Genomic DNA, 20,980 nt, shown 5'->3' with positions numbered 1-20,980 from the left:
AGATTAATATGTTTCTAATATAAAGCCATGATTATTGTGTATCTAATAGAGTAGGAAACTTTTCACTAAAATGCAATACAAACAAAGTCAATGCCTCAGTGGCATGTTTATTAAGATGAATTGTGATGATGATTAATTAGACACAATTAGCGGACACCTACAGACTAATATTTCCTCAAAAGGTAAATGTATCATGTATTCTCCACTATAATATGTGCAATTTGGGTGGGAAATTTCCTCAAAAGGTAAATGTATAATGTATTCTCCACTATAATATGTAGCAATCTCGGTGAAATTTACACAGTATACACCCTCATATAATGAGAGAAACTTAAAATTTTATGGTTATAAAACCAACTACATATCCTATATATCAATTTAGCTTGGGACATTATGAATAACCTAAGTTAGTTTACCTAATACATGCACACCATCGGATCGTGACGACAGGTTACCCTTGTCATCCCGACATAGCTGGGGACAAATGGACAACTCTCGATTTATGAACATTTTTTATTCTAAAAACGTTTGAATCCCATATCGGACTAATTAATAAAGATGGTAAACCAAACATATTTATGACTGTTATTATTCCATTTCTTGCATCTAAATCCATGGGCCAAATGTCCATTATATTATGTTTTGGGTGGTGTTTGAATTTGACTATATAGTTTGAACACATTCAAATTAAACAGATTCTCTAAGATTTTGTGGTATAATAAATCAAAGTAATGCGTATAGTACAAAATAATAAAAAGACAAATACTTCGTATTTATAGGGCAAGAAAGTTGATACTTTTTTTATATAAAATTTTAAAACTAATATTACTGTGTATTGTTACGTGTTGTAACAGAGTTTGTTGATAGAAGAGAAGGAAGAAAAAGTGTTACTGTAGGAAGTTAGGAAGTGACGTCGGCAATGGGGACAACCAAGGAGCCATGCGCAATTGAGCGGTCCTCACCAGTCTCTCTCTCCCCCTTTCCCCATTCCCTTTTATAACACCTTGCTTTCTCTCACTCCAAAGAACTTGCTTCTTAATTAATTCCCACTTCCTCGATCTTCTCATCTTCTTCCTCCTCTCTCATCTTCTCAGAACTCTCTCCATTGGGCTGAGCTGAGCCAGAAATCATCATTCTACTCAAAACCCTCAGCTCAATTAACTCTCTGCTATCTGATATCCCCTAGCTAAGCTAGCCAGTCTTTGCTTAGCTTCCACAGGTAAGATTTGATTTTCTCCCTTCCCCCACCTCCATCAATGCATTGCCAATTTGCCATGCCATGCATGCCATCCATGTCCACTTCAAGATAATCAACATTGTGTAATTTTTTGAGTTTCAAGGAAACCTGCAACTAAGACTCGAGAGTCTTGTGAAGAGTTTTTCTTTCTCTCGCTACTAGAGAGGAGCCGGGGAAACCCCACCCCCTATCTCTTCTTCTCGTTTGTTTTGGGCCATTGGCCTGTTCTCTAGCGTCAATTTCTCTAAGTTTCAGTGAAATTGCAAATTGGTGGAGCTGTGGACTTTTTGGTCAAGTTTTCACGCTTCCGTTAGAATTCAATTTTTGTGCTGGTTGGTCTTTAAACGGCTGCCAAAAGAACTGATCACAAGGAAGTAAATCAGTACGTGGGTTTTGGAAGGATGGAACATGGGTGGAATAGCTTATTTTGAGAGTATGCCAAAGAAAGGGAAATTAGGGAATAAGGGTCAGGGATAGATGTTGTATGTAGAGTAGTTGCTATGTGGATTGGAGACAAACAGACACCAGAGTCAGAGAAGTCTCTCTCGTTCTCCATTTTGCAATCATTCAAATTCCCATAGATCCGCATGTTTCCTTTCCCCCTTTGTTCCTCTTTAAATGCCCTTTTTTCTAGCAGCTTCACCCTATCAATCTAACGCGTGCCTATTTACTGATCACGTCACCCTTTCTTGTCTTTTTGCTGTCCCTCCCATCCTTCTTCCCTCACATTCTTCATTTAATTTCTTTTTTTTTTTAATTCCCGATATACTCACCAGATCAGAGTCGATTAACAATTCACTTATCAACTGTTTCAAGATGCGGGTCAGGGTTTAATTTTAAGGAGTTTAATTATTTTATTGTACGTTGTAAAAAAAGAATGTTTTGTTTTTTGAAACGTTTGGGCGAAGACTTATGTTGTTGGAGACGAATGATTTGTGCACTTTCCGCCACGAGACAACATTATTATGCCACTGACCTTTACTTAATTTTAATGACTTGTCAGTTTCTTCGATCCAGGCATGGAACAGCGTACATACTGGCGATCGAGACTACTCAGCTCCACCCTACACCTCTAAACTTTAAACCCCCTCCTGGTTTTCATCAAATTTAACACCAAACTCTCATCATTTGGTTTTCTCTCCTTTTCATCTCTTCCCCTTCTTTTAACCCCACCATTTTCACAATTCCCTTATCTTGTTTCTACCAATACCAATTTAGAATAAACAAAAAATTATTCTTTTTTTAAATTACGACCCACATCTGACATGGTATCCGATAGTCACATTAAGTTAATTTAGACCTTACTTAAGAGTATCAGGTAGTCACACCTTACTTAAGATAAGTTAAATAACTTGAATTGGGGTTACTGGTGTATTATTATATTTATATGTATAGAAAAAAAAAAAGAAAAAAGAATTGATGAGGGGTGCTTACCACCAAACGGGTTGATGATTATATCTGAAAACACTTGTTACCTTTCCAATTGTAGGGTTCATAATTTCTTTTCAATTCTTCACCTTTTAGGCCTTAGCCTGTTCATCACTATATCTGTCTTCTCTTCATTTTCCCCTTATATAGGTACTGCTATTTCACACTTAATTGCTACTGCTTTCTGAGATGATATGATTTAAGCATGATGGTGGATGGGTGGATGGAGTAGTAGTAAAAGAATGAATACTATCATCTATACTGATCGTTCATCTTAATTCATTACTTGGGGTTTAATAATTTGATGCAGATCAGAGCTACCTGAGAGAATTGAAGAACAGTGTCGTCATCATCAGACATCATGGATACAGCAGATGAATCATGCACTGTTCCGCCTGGGTTTCGATTCCATCCCACGGACGAAGAGCTTGTCGGATACTATCTTAGGAAGAAGGTTGCGTCGCAGAAGATTGACCTTGATGTGATTAGAGACATTGATCTCTACAGAATCGAACCTTGGGATCTTCAAGGTATGTATATGTTGTTCTTTGTTTCATCGTACTGTGTACGTATAGTACTGCTAGGGTTTCTTGAAGTTTGTTGGGTGGGCAGCTCTGAGAGCCAAGTCCAGCATACTGTCATTGAAACGTAACACTTACTTAGTATCAGAGTAGGTTATGGACCTGTAGTTGGGACTGATAGGTGTTGGGAAGGGATTGATCTTTATAGAGTTGAATTGTTTGAGTTGCAGATAAATGCCGGATCGGGTACGAAGAGCAGAACGAGTGGTACTTCTTCAGTCACAAGGACAAGAAGTATCCGACCGGGACGAGGACGAACAGGGCGACCATGGCCGGGTTTTGGAAGGCTACCGGCAGGGACAAGGCGGTGTACGATAAAGCAAAGCTCATCGGCATGAGGAAAACCCTCGTATTCTACAAAGGCCGGGCTCCAAATGGTCAGAAAACTGACTGGATCATGCATGAATACCGGCTTGAATCTGAAGAAAATGGCCCTCCACAGGCAAGTTCTATTCCCTTAGCTTTATTCATTTTCTTCTTCACAGCTCTCAACTCTCAACTCTTTCTCTTCTGATAATCCTCTCAACTTTATGGAAACAATTTTATTTTTCCGAGTCTAAAATTATATTCAATATAAGAAATCTTAAGATCAACTTCAATATATTCGAGTTACAGAATATAATATCATCGGGTAACCCTAGTCAAATTGGTCTAAATCTATTAGATCCGATAATCCTTTGTGTTTTGGAATTGTTCTCATGTTAATTTGAGGAACCATCCCATTTTCCTCCAAATTGTGAGGTGTTGAATATAAATGGTTGAACTTTTTCATGCATAACATATATATATGTGTGTCATTATTTGTATAACCTATGACTAGTCATACATGCTTGAAACAAATTAATTAAAATGATTCCTAGTAGCTCTAAGTCAAAAGACAATTTTACTTTTAAAGGAAACAGTGTTCAACTCCATCTTTTCCGGTCATTAAGCTTTGAAGATCTATAATCACTACTCATTCAACCTTTCAATTGTCAAAAGGAAATAATCCCAAATCATCTCCTTCCTCCACGCCTCTTTGCCATATATACTTCAATTCTTTGACTTTACATGGAGACTACTAAACCAAAGTTACTTTAAAAGTACCGTTTAATTTACTTTCTATTGACCTTGTTAAGGTGATATAGTCGGGACTTTGTAGTCTCGATCCTTTCGTTCTCTTTTTACTTTGTATGAAAAATTAAAAGTTACCATTAACATTATCAATTTAGCATGCTTAGAAGAAGCATGTACTTTAGTTGCATGCCTTTGTACTTTGTCCACTATACGTACAATAGATGAACATAAATAGTTTATAACTTTTTTTAAGAAAAACTTGAACATACCTACACTGTTTTATAGTTGATCGAGATTGTAGTATTTCATTAGATCTAACATGAAACTCCAATTAATGGGTACTTATGTTTGCTGATTGAGTTTTCAGTACTTGTATAATTATGTATTATATATATGTATTGTATGACACTCGATCATGCTGATACTGTAATAGAGTCAGTAGTATTAAAAAAAAATTAAAATTATTTGTGATGTGGTGCAGGAGGAAGGATGGGTGGTGTGTAGGGCATTCAAGAAACGAATCACCGGACAAGCGAAGAGCATGGAAGGCTGGGAATCCAATTTCTTGTACGATGAACCCAACATTAACAACATGGATTATATGACAAGGCAGGCGGCGGCGGCGGCTCCGAGCAATTTCATGGCGGCGCAAACGTTTCTGTGCAAGCAAGAGCTAGAGGCCTCAGAGAACCTCACTTTCATGCACGCCGATCAGCTCTTCAACCAGCTTCCCCAGCTGCAAAGCCCCTCCCTCCCGCTCCTCAAAACCCCGCTCCTCCATGAGAACCACCGCAGCAACGCCACTGAAGACACCGCCGGCGCCGGCGCCGGCGAGCAGATCAAGAATAACATCAATTGCGTGAGCAACAAGAAAGTCACGGATTGGAGGGCGCTGGACAAGTTCGTGGCTTCCCAGTTGAGCCATGATGTTAACCAGGAGAGCTTCGAAGATCACGGGTGTGACGAGATGGGATCGTTGTTGTTATTGCAGAGCGAGATGAGGGATAACGCCGGCGGTGGTGGTTCCGGCGGCCGGTTGAATGACTTCTTGAATTCCGGCAGCTCAGAGTGTGACAATATTGGTATTTGCATATTTGATAAATAAATGAATTGAAGAGTGCACGCATATATGGGAAAAAAAAAACATCGGAGCTGATGAGACTCGTACTAAAATTCGATCTACCACGTACTATGATTTTATGTTCAAGATCAGTGGGTATATATATATATATATATATATAAGATAAGAATATATATATTGATGATGATATATATACTATTCTGCAATGTAAAGATATATTTGGTTGTGAGATCTATCTATCCACAAAACCACACTCAATGAGATGAAATGGGTGCCATATATATATTTACTCCATCAAATAAATATGTATCCAGGACTAGATAACATGATTTTTTTTTTATTAGTGTTATTGTTACGTTTTTATAAGACCATAATATTTTTTTTTTGGTACGAAAATTGTTGAAATCAAAAGATAATAAGAAGAAGAAAAAAAACAGCATGTACTATATTATCACCTATTAATAATCCTACTAGAATCCACTATAACATCATCCAATAAAAGTTGTGGCATAATGCGATATGATGATTGATCAATTAGAACTGTTTTGTTCCATTCTCCATTGTGATATGTTGGGCGGAAGTCGGTGAAGAATCAAGTCCAACAATTAGTGGCTATGGGAATTGTTGGGTGGAGATCGAAAAGTCAAATCTAACACCCTGCCTCTCGAAAATATGGGTATAAGAAAATAAAATTGTGCCTTAGCTTTGTGTGAGATATAACTTTTAACGTAGTGGTCTGGTAAGCCCTTGAATGCTTGATCCTAACAAGTTGTATCAAAGTTAGGTCACGAGTTCAAGGTAAAAAAAACTATACAGTACAGTTAAAATTGGTACAGAAAATTGAACTATAGTTTTTAGCGTAATGGTAAACGTTTGGTTAGTACACTTATTCTCTTAGTGTAGAATGTGAGGAATCTCTTTAATCCAATTCATGCAAAGAATCGATCTTTTATATGAATAATTTATTTACTTAGCTTTCTCGAAATAAAATTTGCCTTGGTTAATGTAGTACGCATTAATATTGTTTTAAAATGACAAAAGTTGTTACGGAAAAGGGCAACTATACATTTACAGTGTGTTGGAGCTAGTGAAAGATTTGGACACTTGTCACACTGGGGATAACGCCTCACTTGTAAATTTTCCGGATTTACAGTTTACTTGTTTAATTTGTGGGAACAAGAAAGACAATCTCATTATATCTTATAGTGTGGTTGGTGATCTGCTGCTTGAGGAGATTTGGTGGTTGACCCTTGGAGCAGAGATCGGGTCTTGAAGGTCCGAAGAGGACATTTAGATCGAAGGAGCACCATTTCAGTCTTAGTGCTTTGTGGACACACTAAGATTGGTTCACTTGTACTTGTGCCTATAAAATACTAGTGAAATCCTCCTTGCACGTTAAGGAGAAGAGCGTACTAGGCTATTGTTGTCAAAAATTTCTGTCTATACTTTTAACTTTACTGCATTTAATATTCCAGTTGATCGAACTAGTCATGCACACATGCAGACACGCTAACGTAACACATTTCAAACTGTTTTTAACTAAACCGCGCTACAAATAATTTAAGACTTATGTTGCGTGCCTATCACTTGCTTTCAAGCTTGTGGTAAGCTTTGATTTAAAAATTGTTTTAAGTTTAAAATTTTGAAAATTTCTATTCAACCACATACACCCCTCTTTCTAGACTTTTTATCAATCCCAAGACCAACATATGAAAACCAACATTATATCTCCTTCTTAAAGGAAATTTAAAAATTATACAATGTTAGTTTTATTTTAAAAAAAAAAATTACGTCGTATCCCTTCAATAATTTTTTAAAAATATATAGTACAGTGTCAAGTCTGCCCTGTTGACGGAATTCTCATGGTTGGGATTAGCTGTAATTGTTTTACGTGGGTTGCCCCCTTCCTTACGTATAAAAAAAATAGTACAGTGTCGACTTTTTATAAATAACCAAAGTTATTTTTGTAATTTTTTTTAAGTGACATATGACGTCGATTTTGAAAAACTGACATCGTATCATTTATTTACTAATATGACCAAATCTATTACACAATATAACCGACATTGAAAGTTAAAAGTTTTTTTTTTTGTTTTTTTTTTTTTTGTGGTAGTGGCACTAGAATAATGTATACATATATAAAAATTGTGAGTCCAAAATGTAATATTGTATTCCATATATACATACCATGCATGTTGTGTTTCAAAACTAAGTAGTACTTAGCTAGTTACTCCTACTATTCCATTATTATATTTTTAATTTATACTTTTGTTAATGTGTATTAACATTGTATATCTCATCAAAGTTAGCCAACATATATACACCTGAATGGAATTTACCTCATACAAGAGTAGTGACGTAGTGACATTTTTGTAATTATCATCAACTTCTTCACCATGCAAAATTTAACACTTAAATATGTCATCTTTAACAATTAAATATGCAAACCTGGTAAATTTTATAAAATCGATGAAAAAAACTAAATTTTAAATCATCTAAATCGTAAATACTAGATCCTAAGTAGTAAAAAGTGAACTACTAAACCAAATAAAACAAAAAAACTCAGTCATAAACTCTAAAATCGAAACCCTTAGTGCAATACATTTTCACATTTTTGCAAGTGCATGCAATATTTTATACTATACTAAATATGAAAAATGTTAATATTAAATGTGCAAACATGAAAAAGTCTAAGACTAAAATTGCAAATTTTGGTGTTCAAGTTTGAATAGTAAAATTGGTGATAATTATGAAAATGTCACTACATTTTTTTTTAAAATCTGATCTAGTGCGTTCAATTTTTCTAAATATAAGGTTGAGATTGGTTCTTAGTTTTCTCCTAATAACTTATTATCATATGATTCAAATATATATATGGGATACATGAAAATCAGCAAAAGGCAACCTAAAAATCAGTAAATTAAAGAAGAAGGTTGCCTAGACATACATTTCACCATAGTCAAATAAGTTCAACTTCTTGAGCATATAATATAAAAATAAATGTATCTACTTTGTAGATTATACTGATCAATAATTATTCTGATTAAGACTTTTTGTATTCTTATAAATATATATTTTCATGTACTTTGTAGATTATACTGATCAATAATTTAAAAAAAATCAAAAATTATTGTTCTCATCTAGTATACCATGTCAATACAGCCGCCGCCACCACAAACTCAATTCCTCCTCGTACTACTGACTCTGTTACAATATAGTAGCTAGGCTCGAACCCACTCCCTTCCACATGGGAGTGTAAACCGGGTGCCACTAGACCACAAGGTCTTTCACACCTCCTCAAATTACTTATTTTGGAAGTCTCAACTTATTCCATTTCTCTGTGGTCAAAATTTTAGTGGATACCTTGATAGCACGTTGCTTGTTCGGATTCATTTATTTAGACTCCAGATAGGTGTTCCGTTACGTTGTAGTCAATTTTGCGGTTGAAAATTAGGTCTGCCAGAATTCTTTTATCTTGTTCATGGCCATCTCATATTTATCTGATGAGGTTATGTATGTTGCAATAGGACATGCTACATCCCAGGCTCTATAGCATTGAAGTTGCATTTTGGTCCTCCTCACAAGCATGATCTTTGAGTTTCATTAGTCAACTATAGTCTTAGCTTTGTGCCAAGCTCAATCCACATCAAGATTCAATAATTTAATTAAGGCACAAGTTCAATGTTCCCTCTATAGAATATTTAGCTTGAGATGTCGTATTAGGACACTCTATTCTAGTTACACTAAAATTTCTTCTCTCTCAGTATTATTGTAAATCTACATTTTATCATTCTTTACCTGATTATGATTCTTTGTATGTGATCTTATAAATGCATTTCTTCATGTACTTTGCATATTAAACTGCTCAGTAATAAAATTCTTCTCAAAATTATTGTATTGTTCTCATCAAAGAGACTACGATCCACTTGTTGCTTGAAGCAAACAACTATTAATTTAAACTTTTAGTTGAGATATAACGCATGTTTCAATAATTTAGCTCTTTTGATATCTTCATTCCGTCAACTAAACAACACTTTTGTATAATTTTTTTTTATTTCTAATCCATACTAACAATTATACTTCTTTTTATATACTTTAATTTCTTGCATTTCAATCATAGGTGGAACACGAAAAGCTATCAAAATCCAACCCAATTCAAGCTAGCACTAAAAGGCATGACTCAAATGTAATCCAAAACCCATACATGTCCCAACACCATCTATAGAGAAAATCGGGTGTACATATATAAAATCAATCTAAACTTGAATCTATCACAAAATTGTCGTCTGAGCTGAGGATTTAATTATCGGTTAAACCTGAGCTGGTCCCAAAGACCATTGCTGTTGATGTTTCCAGACAATAGAACACAGAAACCTAAATCTGAGAGAGATAATTAATTTTTTTTAAAAAAAAAAAAGAAAAAAGAAAAAAGAAAGAAAAGGAAATAATGGGTTGAATGGATAATGAAATGGCCGGGAAGTGAAAGCAAAGTAATGGGTATATAGTATGCAAGAAAATACGTATTGGTTTAGTGGGGCTGTAATCTTGTCTAGCATGCGGTATGCAGTGTGGCCTTCTATTTTTGCATGCCTGTCTCTTTTCACTTCTATATTCTATGCACATATATTCATTTCACTCTTTCACATTTCATTTCCATTTCTCTAATCTTTTTGTTTTCTATTTCTTTTTATTTTTTTGGATTACGAGAGAATTAAATCACATGTTTAATAGCCCACAACTACACTAGAAAGGCTATATTTGACATTTGATCAAGAGAATAATATTAGTAAGAATTGAATCTGATCTTCGATCAAGTACAATAATCATGTTCTACCCATTTAGTCACCCCTTTTGGGGTCTCTTATTAATTTTTAATATTCATAATACATTGGTTAGCCCACAATCATTAAAAATATATGTTATTTTATTTAAAAAAATGTTAGTTATCTCGTACGTGATTCACAAGTAATTCTTAATTGTAATATGAATATATACAAAGACTTGTCTCTAAAATAATAATCTTAAAAATTATCTCTATATATAAATCGCATTATACATTATTACATTTATATATACTCCAAAAGTTTATATCAATCTTTTATTTCTATCATCACTTGATTTATTTATTATTTGGAAATAATTTTTCATTGGAACTTTTTAGTTCTCAAAAAGTTGCTTCTATGATTACTAAAATAGATACTAAAATACCTTTAATTAACTTTTTATTTTACTAAAAAGTTGTATCTTTTACAAAATTAAAAATAGCCTTCAATTGTTCAAAAAGAAAGTCAACCAAAGAAAAGAAAAATATTTTAAAATATGCACAAAGAAATTGCATATCACACTTTACCTACACCTTATTATTATGCTTTAAAGATGATTACACTAATTGATTTCTTAATTCAACTTTTAATATTTGATTGATTATCATAGTCTTACCACTTGTAACACAAATATGTTCACATTACTATTGTTTAGAGGCAATCAGGATTTAATTAGCTAGAGAAATGATGAAGTGAGAATTAGGGATGGTAATTTCTCTCTGATTCTCGCTCAAGTCGGGATAGTGACAAGGACCAAATTTGAAAAACGAGGACTAAAATGGAGAGTTGTATCCATTCAATTCCTCGTTGAAGACTGAGATATATCCCGCTTTGCCTCGTCATGTCCCTGATACATTAATTAATTAAGGACTTGCCAAGTATCTTGTAGTTTGACGACATCGCTACGGTACTTCCAAACGAAAGGTCAGGTCCAAACCTACCATGAATATGCTAGATTGTAGTCACCAAATAAAGAACTAAATATTTAATTTTTTTTTTTACTTAAACATTAAAAATCATACTAAACAAGAGGCGGGGTGTATATCCCTCCATGCCTTGTTCTTTTGACATGCCAATGAAGAATAATATCATTTGTCCACGAGGTAACATGGCTTAAAACTGATCGAAAAAGTCAAAAACATTTTTCATAAAAATTAAAAAAATCTTTGTAATTACGAAATCAATTTACAAACTCCTACATTTACTATTTTCATTAAACCTTTCATATTGTGTCCAAAAAGGTGAAAGGAAATTAAAGAAAGCTCAAAATCATATCCGACCAATCATGTGGCATCAAATGAGTGCAGTACAACAAAACATTATATTACCATTGTAAAAAGAATAGGGGACTAGTTACGTTCTCATAATTGTTAAGTGTTACACATATGATTGTTGTCCAATCCAAGAATGTCAGGAGTGGAATCTCAGGCTCTGTCGGCAAACTTACAGCCCAACCAAAAGTTTACAGCTAAATGCACTCCATTTGTCCTTTTATGTCGTCCCTGCTTTGCAATGTACTCGGTAAAAAAAAGCACAAGTAAAGCTACATATTCTTATATTTTTTTCATTAACGTGACATTATATGATATGATTTTTTTGTATTTGATTATTAATTACCATTTTTTAATTAATAATGGTTTAATTAATTTATGTTCCCCAGATAAATAAAAGTCACAAAGAAAAAAAATTAGAGGGAAATTCGGGAGAGGAAAAATATTTTCCAAAATGTATTTATCACCTTTTTTTTAGGGCTATTGACTTTATTACAATAGTATATGTTCATAGCTACTTTCTCAACCTACTGAAACACAAAGAGTCAACAGTTGATTCCACTGAGGCTCGAACCCACTCACATCATCCATGTGGAGTGTAAACAGGGACACCGGGTGCCATTAAACCATAAAGTCTTTGGCATTTATAATTTTGTTTAATGATATTATTCAATTAAGTATTATGTTATTCTGTTAAAATTATTGGGACTTTTTTTTCTTTCAAAACAATAACAACGATAGAATATATTCATACCGGCTCAGTAGAAATTTTCCAACGAACTCATGCTCTTTCTCGTAGCCAACCATGCTCAAGCTCATGGTGCAGTCGTGCAGACACTTGTTAAATTAACTCAGGTTTTAGAGGTAGTAATAACCTTAGGGGGTTGAGAATGAATATAATTAAACTAGCTAGGCTGTCTCGTTTGAATAATCACTAATCACGAAATAGATATTATATTATTTAAGTAGTTCAAGACTAGCAAATAACAAATAGGGAGCGAGAGCTAGATCCACTCTCCCCATCTACCTACATCGAGGGACTATGTCTCCCCTCCCACCTCTTCTTCAAGAAAGCTCATCACTAAAACTTCCTACAAACTATCCATATACATGTAACATCATAATGAAAATAGTGGAATTTTTTTTTTGGTGATGAAAAATAGTGGAATTACTTGGCTTGATCTAGTCCTAAAAAACTGTAATTTTTTTTAAAGAATAAATAACTTTAGTATGGAGTGAAAATAAATACTTCACACATATTAATTAAACTACTCATGATGAGGCATTGAGACTTGAGCTCTTGCACATACAAGTGAACTTCAATAGGAATATTCAAATTTGTTTGCATGTGTAGATACATTAAAATGTACGTTTTTTATGATCACACAGATCCATGGTCCACATAAAAATTTGCCGAAATGGCTACCAAGGCTTTCTACAATTATTTGGCCCAATTGTATTGGACCATTAGAAGGACTCGATGAAGAAATATTTTGACTCGTTCTAAGAAAGTGTACCAAGGGCAATTTATATCATGCATTAGGGTCTACATAGCATTATGAACCTTGGATCATAACACAAGACACATACACATATTATATATTTACTTAAATTTTAAATCTGATCTAGGTATATAATTTGTGTTCATAGGCATAGAATTTTACAACACGAAACACATAAATTCATAACATAAAACACAATACTAATTTGTTTCAAGTACATAATTCATACCCTTAAAATATAGAATTTCATAATGCAAGATGCAAAAAGTCACAACACAAAACACATACACATGAACCAAGGTCCACAGTGACTACCAAGGTAATGTACACTTTAATAACAAAGATTAATGGGGAATTAGAATGATGCAACGAGAAGGAAAGATCATTTCACCAAGAAAAAAAAAGTCTTAATGTCATTTTTTGTGGACCTTCTTTGGCCCTGTTTGGTAAATAATCAGCATATCAGTCAATTTTGACTTATTTGACCACTATTAGTTGTTTGGTTAATAAGCTTTTTGTAACTCCAAAATGCTAAAATTCAAAAGGCTACTCAAAGCAGTCTTTTCAATTAGCTTTTTGAGAAAAGAAATTATACCAAACAGCTATAAGCTAACAGCTAATTTGGCCCTGTTTGGTAAATAATCAGCCTATCAACCAATTTTGGCTTATTTGACCACTATTAGTTGGTAAATAATAAGCTTTTTGTAAATAATAAGCTTTTTGTAACTTCAAAATGTTAAAATTCAAAAGGCTACTCAAAGCAGCATTTTCAATTAGTTTTTTGAGAAAAGAAATTATACCAAACAGCTATCAGCTAACAGCTAATTTATCAAACAACTTTCTACAATCAGCCAATGTTATCAACAAATCATACCTTCTAACCCAAACAGCCAACCCAATCAGCTAACAGTCATTTACCAAACAGGGCATTTATCAAAGAACTTTCTACAATCAGCTAATGTTATCAACAAATTATACCTTCTAACCCAAACAGCCAACCCAATCAGCTAACATCCATTTAACAAACAGGGCCTTTGTGTATCACAACTTATTCTTATGTCATTTTGCCTTTTTATTGGGCCATATGTTACTTGTACCTAGATTTGTCTCGTAAACGCCCATGCATAACCTTTGCCATGAGGCTGAGGCCTCGATAAGTGGGATCTGGGCCACCGACCTCATCCATCTTAGGGCCCAAAACATGAGGTACCCCCAATGGACAATCATTATTGCATGGACCATGGTCCACACAGTTGTGTGGACCAAAAATAAAAAGTACATTATTTTTGTACTGAAGGTGCATTATTTTTATACCGTAGGTACATTATTTTAGGGTACATTATTTTTGTACTGAAGGTACATTATTTGATATATACTGTCAAATAATGTACCTACAGTATAAAAATAATGTATCTTCAGTATAAAAATAATGTACTTTTTATTTTTGGTCCACACAAACTGTGTGGACCATGGTCCATGCAATAATTTGCCCCCAATGGAAAGTATATGATATAAATTGACTAAAATAAATAAAATCATACATTTTCTCAAAAAAATAATAAATAAAATCATACCATATAATAACATTATACAATTAAATAATACTAGAACCAAATGAGGATGTTCTAATAAAAAATGACTAAAAGTGGATTATCACCTATAAATCTAGGACAAAAAATGAAATTAACTCTAAAATATTACATTTTCATTTAGAGTAAATACCAACCAAGGTCATCTAAGTTTGGTGATTTCGTCACCTTTAGTCCTAAACTTTCAAATTAACCCTCTATGATCCTCTGAGTTTCGAAATTGACCTGTCGTAGTCCTTCTATTAAGATATTCTGTCTCACCTGTGAAATTTAAGGGCAAAACAGTCTTTTTATTGCAATCCCAACCTAAACAATTCATTTTATTGCATTCGGGAAAGAGTTGGACCCTCAGGAACAGCACCGGTCGCAGCGGAAGAAATGGGAGGAAGAAGGTACGAAGAAATGGATTAGGGCTAATATATGAGGAAAATGAAATTGTTTTGGATAGGGTTGCAATAAAAAGACTGTTTTGCCCTTAATTTTCACAGCTAAGACGGAATACCTTAACGGAATGACTATGGCAGGTCGACTTGAAAGTTTAGGACTAAAAATGACGAAATCACCAAATTTGGAGGACCTTGACAGGCATTTACCTTTTTCTTTTATAAGTAACAAATAAGGAGTACTTGCTAACATTACTTGGGAAAATATAATGTTTTTGATGAAAAAAAATTGATACCTTGACATAAAAATATAAAAATATTATATTTGTTCTCAAAAGTATTATGTTTTCTCTGATAACTAACAAATACTTTATTGTTAATTAGTATTACTTTTTTCAGTATAAGTATTATATTTGCATATTAACTCGACTTGTCTCACAGATAAAGATCAGTGATAAAGATCAGTGAGACAGTCAAGTGTGACTCATTATTATACGGGGGAGAAGCCTAATGAGCTAAACTCCTTTGATAGATCTAATCGCTTGACTTTTTTTTTTCTAAAGGAAGTAATATTTGATTGATATGAGCAATTAATAATTAATAAATTTATTGTATATTTGTCCGTTAATATTAATATACTTGGTGATAAGATGAAAGATTGAGGACTCAAACGTTCATGGAGAAGGATGAACTCATCTCATAGAGTTCAGCCAATGCTCCTAGCACAATTTTTAAGCTAGTCTTTAAGAGCAACATTATCAATGCATATTTGAGAAGATAATGTCAAGAGTTTGTCACATGGAAGGAAAGAGAAGAGGAAAGAGAAAATTTGGGGTTCAACTGCTAATGTCGGGTTCATTGTACAGTAACTGAGCAGAGATGCATTTATTATCATTGGTTGTTGTGCGCGTATGGCGCACAGCAGCCGCTCATGCACTGCACGCGGCGTGCCTGACACTATTTTTTTATATAAATCATATTTATTCATTTTTTTTCCTCCCCTCCAATTTTCTCTTTCCTAATCACACTTACAAAAACTCCTCTTATACCGTGAAATAACCCCATTGATGAGGATGCTCTAAGGAATTATTACGACACCTGAAAGACTGTCTAAAATGACTAGTGAAGTATGACCCACCTCCACCATGACCCACAAGTTGCACAATCATAATTTTTTGAAAAAAAAAAAATTTAATAAAATATTAATTCAAAAAGCTAATAGTTGTACAACAAAACGATCTAACTAGTTTAAACAAACAACAATACTAAAAAAATTGAGAAAATGGTCAAATAGGTCATCAAACTTTGTACAAAAGTCAATTAGGTCCATTAATTTTCAAAAAGTGCAATTAAACACATCAACTCACGATTTTAAGACATCCAACCTCGTTAGCTGGTTACCTCATCGATAAGTTTCGGTAAATGCCTCCGTGAACTTCTCCGGTAAGCAATCCATCATATTAGAGTTCTCAGATGAGTGAGACCTTTTCCGATCGCCTTCCCCAAGAGAAGGCGACCAGATAAGGTGACCTTTTTTGGTCACCTTCACCGGAGAAGGCGGCCTTTTTGTCCATGGTCGATTTTTTAGTGAAATTATTAGTCAATAGTTTAATTTTACTGGTAACATGTTAGTTACCGGTAAATTTGACTTATTTGATAAAAAAAAAAAAAAACATGTTCAAGAATCTAATTGTACTTTTTAAAAGTTTAGGGGTCTAATTAATTTTTGATGTAAAGTTTAGAGGTTTATCTGGTATTTTTCTCAAAAAAATATGCATGCCAACGAGGTTTCAGAATACTAAAAAGAAAGAAAGAAAAAAGGAATAACAATATCTAAAAAAAATTATAATTTACTAAATTAGCTATTTTAATCATTCAAATTTACCTATTCCCAAACCAAAACTACATCTTACTCTGGGGCATACTAACTTAGCGAGTTAAACTCGTTTTGAAAGTTGTAATTACTTTACTTTTTACTTTTTTTTTTAAGATGTAATATTTGATTGACATGAACACTTTTGGTTCGCTGGAAAATATTTGAAGGAAATGGAATTCAAATTCCATGGAAAACAAATTACCAGGAAAATAGATTCTATTGTTTGGTTGGTGGAAAAGAAATTACTGGGGATATGAATTTCATTGTTTGGTTGGATTTGGAATGGTAAGGAATTATGAATATAAAGACCAATATGCCCTTAACAATTAATAGTGATAATAAATTATATTATTTTGATGAGGGTAAAGTTGTCTAATTGCTCAATAATTTCTTCCCAAACTCCTTGGAAAACAAAATACCAACTCCTAGCAAAGAATTTGTTTTCCTCCACTTTTGGGAACTGAAGTTCCAATGGAAAACATTTTCCATCCAACCAAACAATAGAAAAGCACATTTTCCTTCACTTCATAGAAAATCTTTTTCATGGAAAAGATTTTCCATCCAACCAAACACCCCCTTAAAGTAATTTGGGGCCGTTTCAAGAATTAATTCACAATCATAATTTAGGAATCCATTATTACACATGAAAAAAAAAAGGTTCAGTGGGTCAACTTTGCTGTAATAATTAATAAAATTAATTGGGCAGGTGGGAAATCAATGACTAAAAATAAACATAAAAATAGCTCTCTGCCGTCGTGATCTCCTGTGTTGTGTTTTCTTTCCGGAGGCACGACCCGATCCGACATACTATATTCTCGTTTTCTTGCAGGCCAGCGCTAGATCCGGTCTCTTTAAACGCCGTTGTTCCTTCCTACACGACGCCGCATCGTTCCTTCTTCCCCGAGTAGCTCCGCCGCCGCTAGATTACGGCTTCTCGTCCGGTCGGATATCTGAGCTCTGCGTTTCGTGTTTTCTCTCTATAGCTTTTGGTAATCACTCTTTCCATTCACTGCGAAATGCCTTTTTCTCTGATCTATTTTAGATTTGAATATGTATTTTTGAAGTTGCCTTGCTCGAGTTTATTAACCCTAGCTTCCGATCTTTGTACGGCGGCTTGAATGTATACGCGTATCTGTACGAGTACACTGAGGATTCTCCTGCATGTTGAATCTCTGAAATTGATCTGCGTTGCTTAGCTTTGACCTTGCGTTGTTGATCTGCGGTGAAATGGTTCTATAATTTATGCGCGCGAGCCAGGGATTTGCATTTTAGGAGCTTGAGATTTCAGAAACTGAGTAGGTCCTAGTGGAACTGTGGAAGAGATTTTGGGGAAATCATTCTGGTACTAGTGTGAAAAGCGTTTGGAACGTCTATAAAGACTAGAATTGCTCAGAAAATTAAGATTTCTATATCTTCCTTTACTTGACTTACAGCGTAGAAAGCTTCCATTTCTGTTGTTCAACACTGTAGTTTGCACTGTCTGTTTACTTTCACAAAGCTTGGCAAGTCTATGAATTCAATGCTTATTGTTATACTTTGGAATTTATTGGAATGTGGTTACTTGGTGGCAAAAATTGAATAACATGAAAAGTAAAGCACATTACATTTTGAAAGTATATATTTGATATGGTTCTTCATTCTTGGCTGCTATCATTTCATAATGTTTATCACGAATTGGGCTTTTTAAATTTTTTCTTCACATGTTTGCAGAAATGGCCAAAGTTGAGATGGGTTGCTAGTTTGCATTCCTCTTTATGATGGTATGACTTTGTCCTTTTATTACAAATTTATACTTCACCTTTTGCATGAAGTTTGCTTTAGAACCAGAAGCTTAGCAAGTTAATCATCTTTGATCCTAGTACATTTATAGTAAGTAAACCAGGGTGTCTTACTTTAGAGTTTAGACTATGTATATGGCAGGAACAGATTAAAATATATTTTCTGAATGGTAAAATTGCAATGAAAGGTTTTGTTGTGAATGAGTTTTGATTTTTCTGTCTTTAGAACACACCCAAACAAAAGTGTTGATGATTTTGTTGTAATAAAAGGACCAGAACAACTCAACTATAAGGACATACATGGCCATCATGGCTGAGAGGGATGCTGCCATCCTAGAACGGAACATGGCCCTAGATGAGAGAAAAAGAGCTTTAGCAGAGCGAGACATGGCGATGTTGCAGAGGGATGCTGCAATTGCAGAGCGCAATGCTGCCCTAGATGAACGTGATAGTGCCATATCTGCCCTTAAATTGCGGGAAAGCTCAATGAATGATGAAAATATTGTTTCCAAGTCACCAGGAGCTGAACACATTCATTACCAGCAGGAGATGCATGAAATGATAAGTGCAGCTGCTTATGACCCAACGGAAAACCTCACAAACGACCCCATCAATGTGACAGATCCTACTCCCCAAACAGCCAATCCCAGGAAGGTGAGGCAACCAAAAGAAAGCAAACCTAAAAAGGCATCCAAGTTACCAAGGGTGGTTAAAAGAGAGGAGGTAGAGGATTTGAGTTGGCAGGCAGTTTCTACATTAGATGATTGGGACGATGGGAACTGCGGGGAGTTTGTGGACACCAGTGATGAAGAACAAGACAAGGACCTGGATGATACATGGGAAGAAGATTTAGGTTTCGAGCAGGTAAATTCTGATATGTCTGCAATGCCAGTGCCAGTTTGTTCCTGTACTGGAACCCCTCAACCGTGTTACAAATGGGGAAATGGTGGGTGGCAATCAGCCTGCTGCACAACTACCATATCCATGTACCCGTTGCCACAAGCATCACATAAGCGCTATTCCAGAGTTGGTGGTCGAAAGATGAGTGCAAGCGCATTCAGTAAACTGCTGAGCCGTCTTACTGCCGAAGGCTATGACCTGTCTGCTCCACTTGATCTGAAGGACCATTGGGCAAAGCATGGCACAAATCGGTACAGTACAGTAAAATAGCATTGCCAGGGCCAGCCAGCAGATTGTGCTAGCCTCCTCATCTACCTTTGATTAAAATGATCTACATTCATATCCTGGAGAAAGAATTCAAGATGTAGCTCAAAGATTTGCAAAGGTTTTGAATTCTATTTACTGTGATGGTAGGATTTTCTTTCAAGAGCAATCGTTATTGTTCTGAACATATTTTATTTCGAGCATACAATCAAGAATTGAACTGACATGAGATTGTAATTAGAAAATGCATATGGTATCCGCCAAAACTAAAGCAGGGTGTGGCTGTCCTACAAATGAGACTTTAATTGAACTTCAATGCGTGTTAGTCTCTTGATCAAAATTGGAAGCTTCATAATAATGCACAACCTGGAGCCTGTTAATTTTCATCAGATTGCATTATCCATTACAAATATCAGACAACCACCCAGCAGCTCCCTCCTTCCTGTTCCACTCAATCGGACACCAGTCTCAAGCAAACTTGAGCTTTCTGCCAAAACAAATCAATATGATGCAGCAACACCAGTCTCAAGCAAACTTGAGCTTTCTGCCAAAACAAATCAATATGATGCAGCAGCAGAACTTAGCCCGTTCATGTCTGAGAGAACCTGACACAGAAATCACAAAGAACAAGGAAATACAGCAGGAGACTCTAGCAGGGAAAGCGAAACTAAATAATAGCCTTTCTAGTCATTCAGACATTAGCCGTAAACGTGCACCAATTGACTCGGTTAGCAAGAAGGATTCGATTCAACTCCTGGAAGACGCTACAAGTCACAACTGAACAATCTAGTTCTTTATATGTAATGTACAAGTACAAAGCAACCAAAGAAAATAACACTGATCCTCATAAGTCATAAGACTTGGCCTACTTCAACTAACTTTTAAGCATATGAATGAAAGGTCCTAGTAAATACTACTTATAAGCATAAGCAGGTTTTGCAGAGCCACTTGTAAATACAAATTCAAAGGCCATATAATATATAGATGGAACAGATAAAAACTTCCCTTTACTTTTATAGATAGATCAGGAATACCATATAGGACTACATATATATACACAGTTTTATCCTGACATAGACAGTTAGGATGAGTTTACTAACTGAAGAAATTCTCTAGTTTTCTAGAGAAATAAAAAATAGAAAATTTGTTTACTTGTACAATTATCCAATTTGGAAACCAGATATTGAAAAACTGGAAAATAGAAAACTGAA

The 20,980-nt window shown here is 34.7% G+C and overlaps 2 protein-coding genes across 6 annotated transcripts; both read left to right on the top strand.

Annotated features, from left to right (window-relative positions):
• Positions 1 to 1,043: 1,043 nt before the first annotated feature.
• LOC116012513 (NAC domain-containing protein 105-like) lies at positions 1,044 to 5,641 on the top strand. 2 transcript variants are annotated; one of them, XM_031252067.1, is made up of 4 exons: positions 1,044 to 1,219; positions 2,976 to 3,195; positions 3,417 to 3,688; positions 4,784 to 5,641. In XM_031252067.1, the coding sequence occupies exons 2-4, from the start codon at positions 3,027 to 3,029 to the stop codon at positions 5,405 to 5,407; spliced, it is 1,065 nt and encodes a 354-aa protein (XP_031107927.1). In that variant the 5' UTR covers positions 1,044 to 1,219; positions 2,976 to 3,026; the 3' UTR covers positions 5,408 to 5,641. The 2 variants fall into 2 exon arrangements, with proteins under 2 accessions (XP_031107927.1, XP_031107928.1); XM_031252068.1 differs by lacking the exon at positions 1,044 to 1,219 and adding an exon at positions 2,767 to 2,815.
• Positions 5,642 to 17,570: 11,929 nt separating this feature from the next.
• LOC116013462 (protein BASIC PENTACYSTEINE6-like) lies at positions 17,571 to 20,035 on the top strand. Of its 4 annotated transcripts, none has more exons than XM_031253238.1 (3): positions 17,571 to 17,816; positions 18,538 to 18,587; positions 18,882 to 20,035. In XM_031253238.1, exons 2-3 carry the CDS (start codon positions 18,582 to 18,584, stop codon positions 19,773 to 19,775), a joined length of 900 nt encoding a protein of 299 aa, XP_031109098.1. In that variant the 5' UTR covers positions 17,571 to 17,816; positions 18,538 to 18,581; the 3' UTR covers positions 19,776 to 20,035. The 4 variants fall into 4 exon arrangements, with proteins under 4 accessions (XP_031109098.1, XP_031109096.1, XP_031109099.1 ...); XM_031253236.1 differs by having other exon boundaries at positions 18,876 to 20,035; XM_031253239.1 differs by lacking the exon at positions 17,571 to 17,816 and adding an exon at positions 17,940 to 18,169.
• Positions 20,036 to 20,980: the final 945 nt, after the last annotated feature.

Source organism: Ipomoea triloba, chromosome 3 (assembly GCF_003576645.1).
Source record: "Ipomoea triloba cultivar NCNSP0323 chromosome 3, ASM357664v1".
Taxonomy (NCBI): Eukaryota; Viridiplantae; Streptophyta; class Magnoliopsida; order Solanales; family Convolvulaceae; genus Ipomoea; species Ipomoea triloba.
This window is presented reverse-complemented; position numbering and strand designations above follow the sequence as displayed.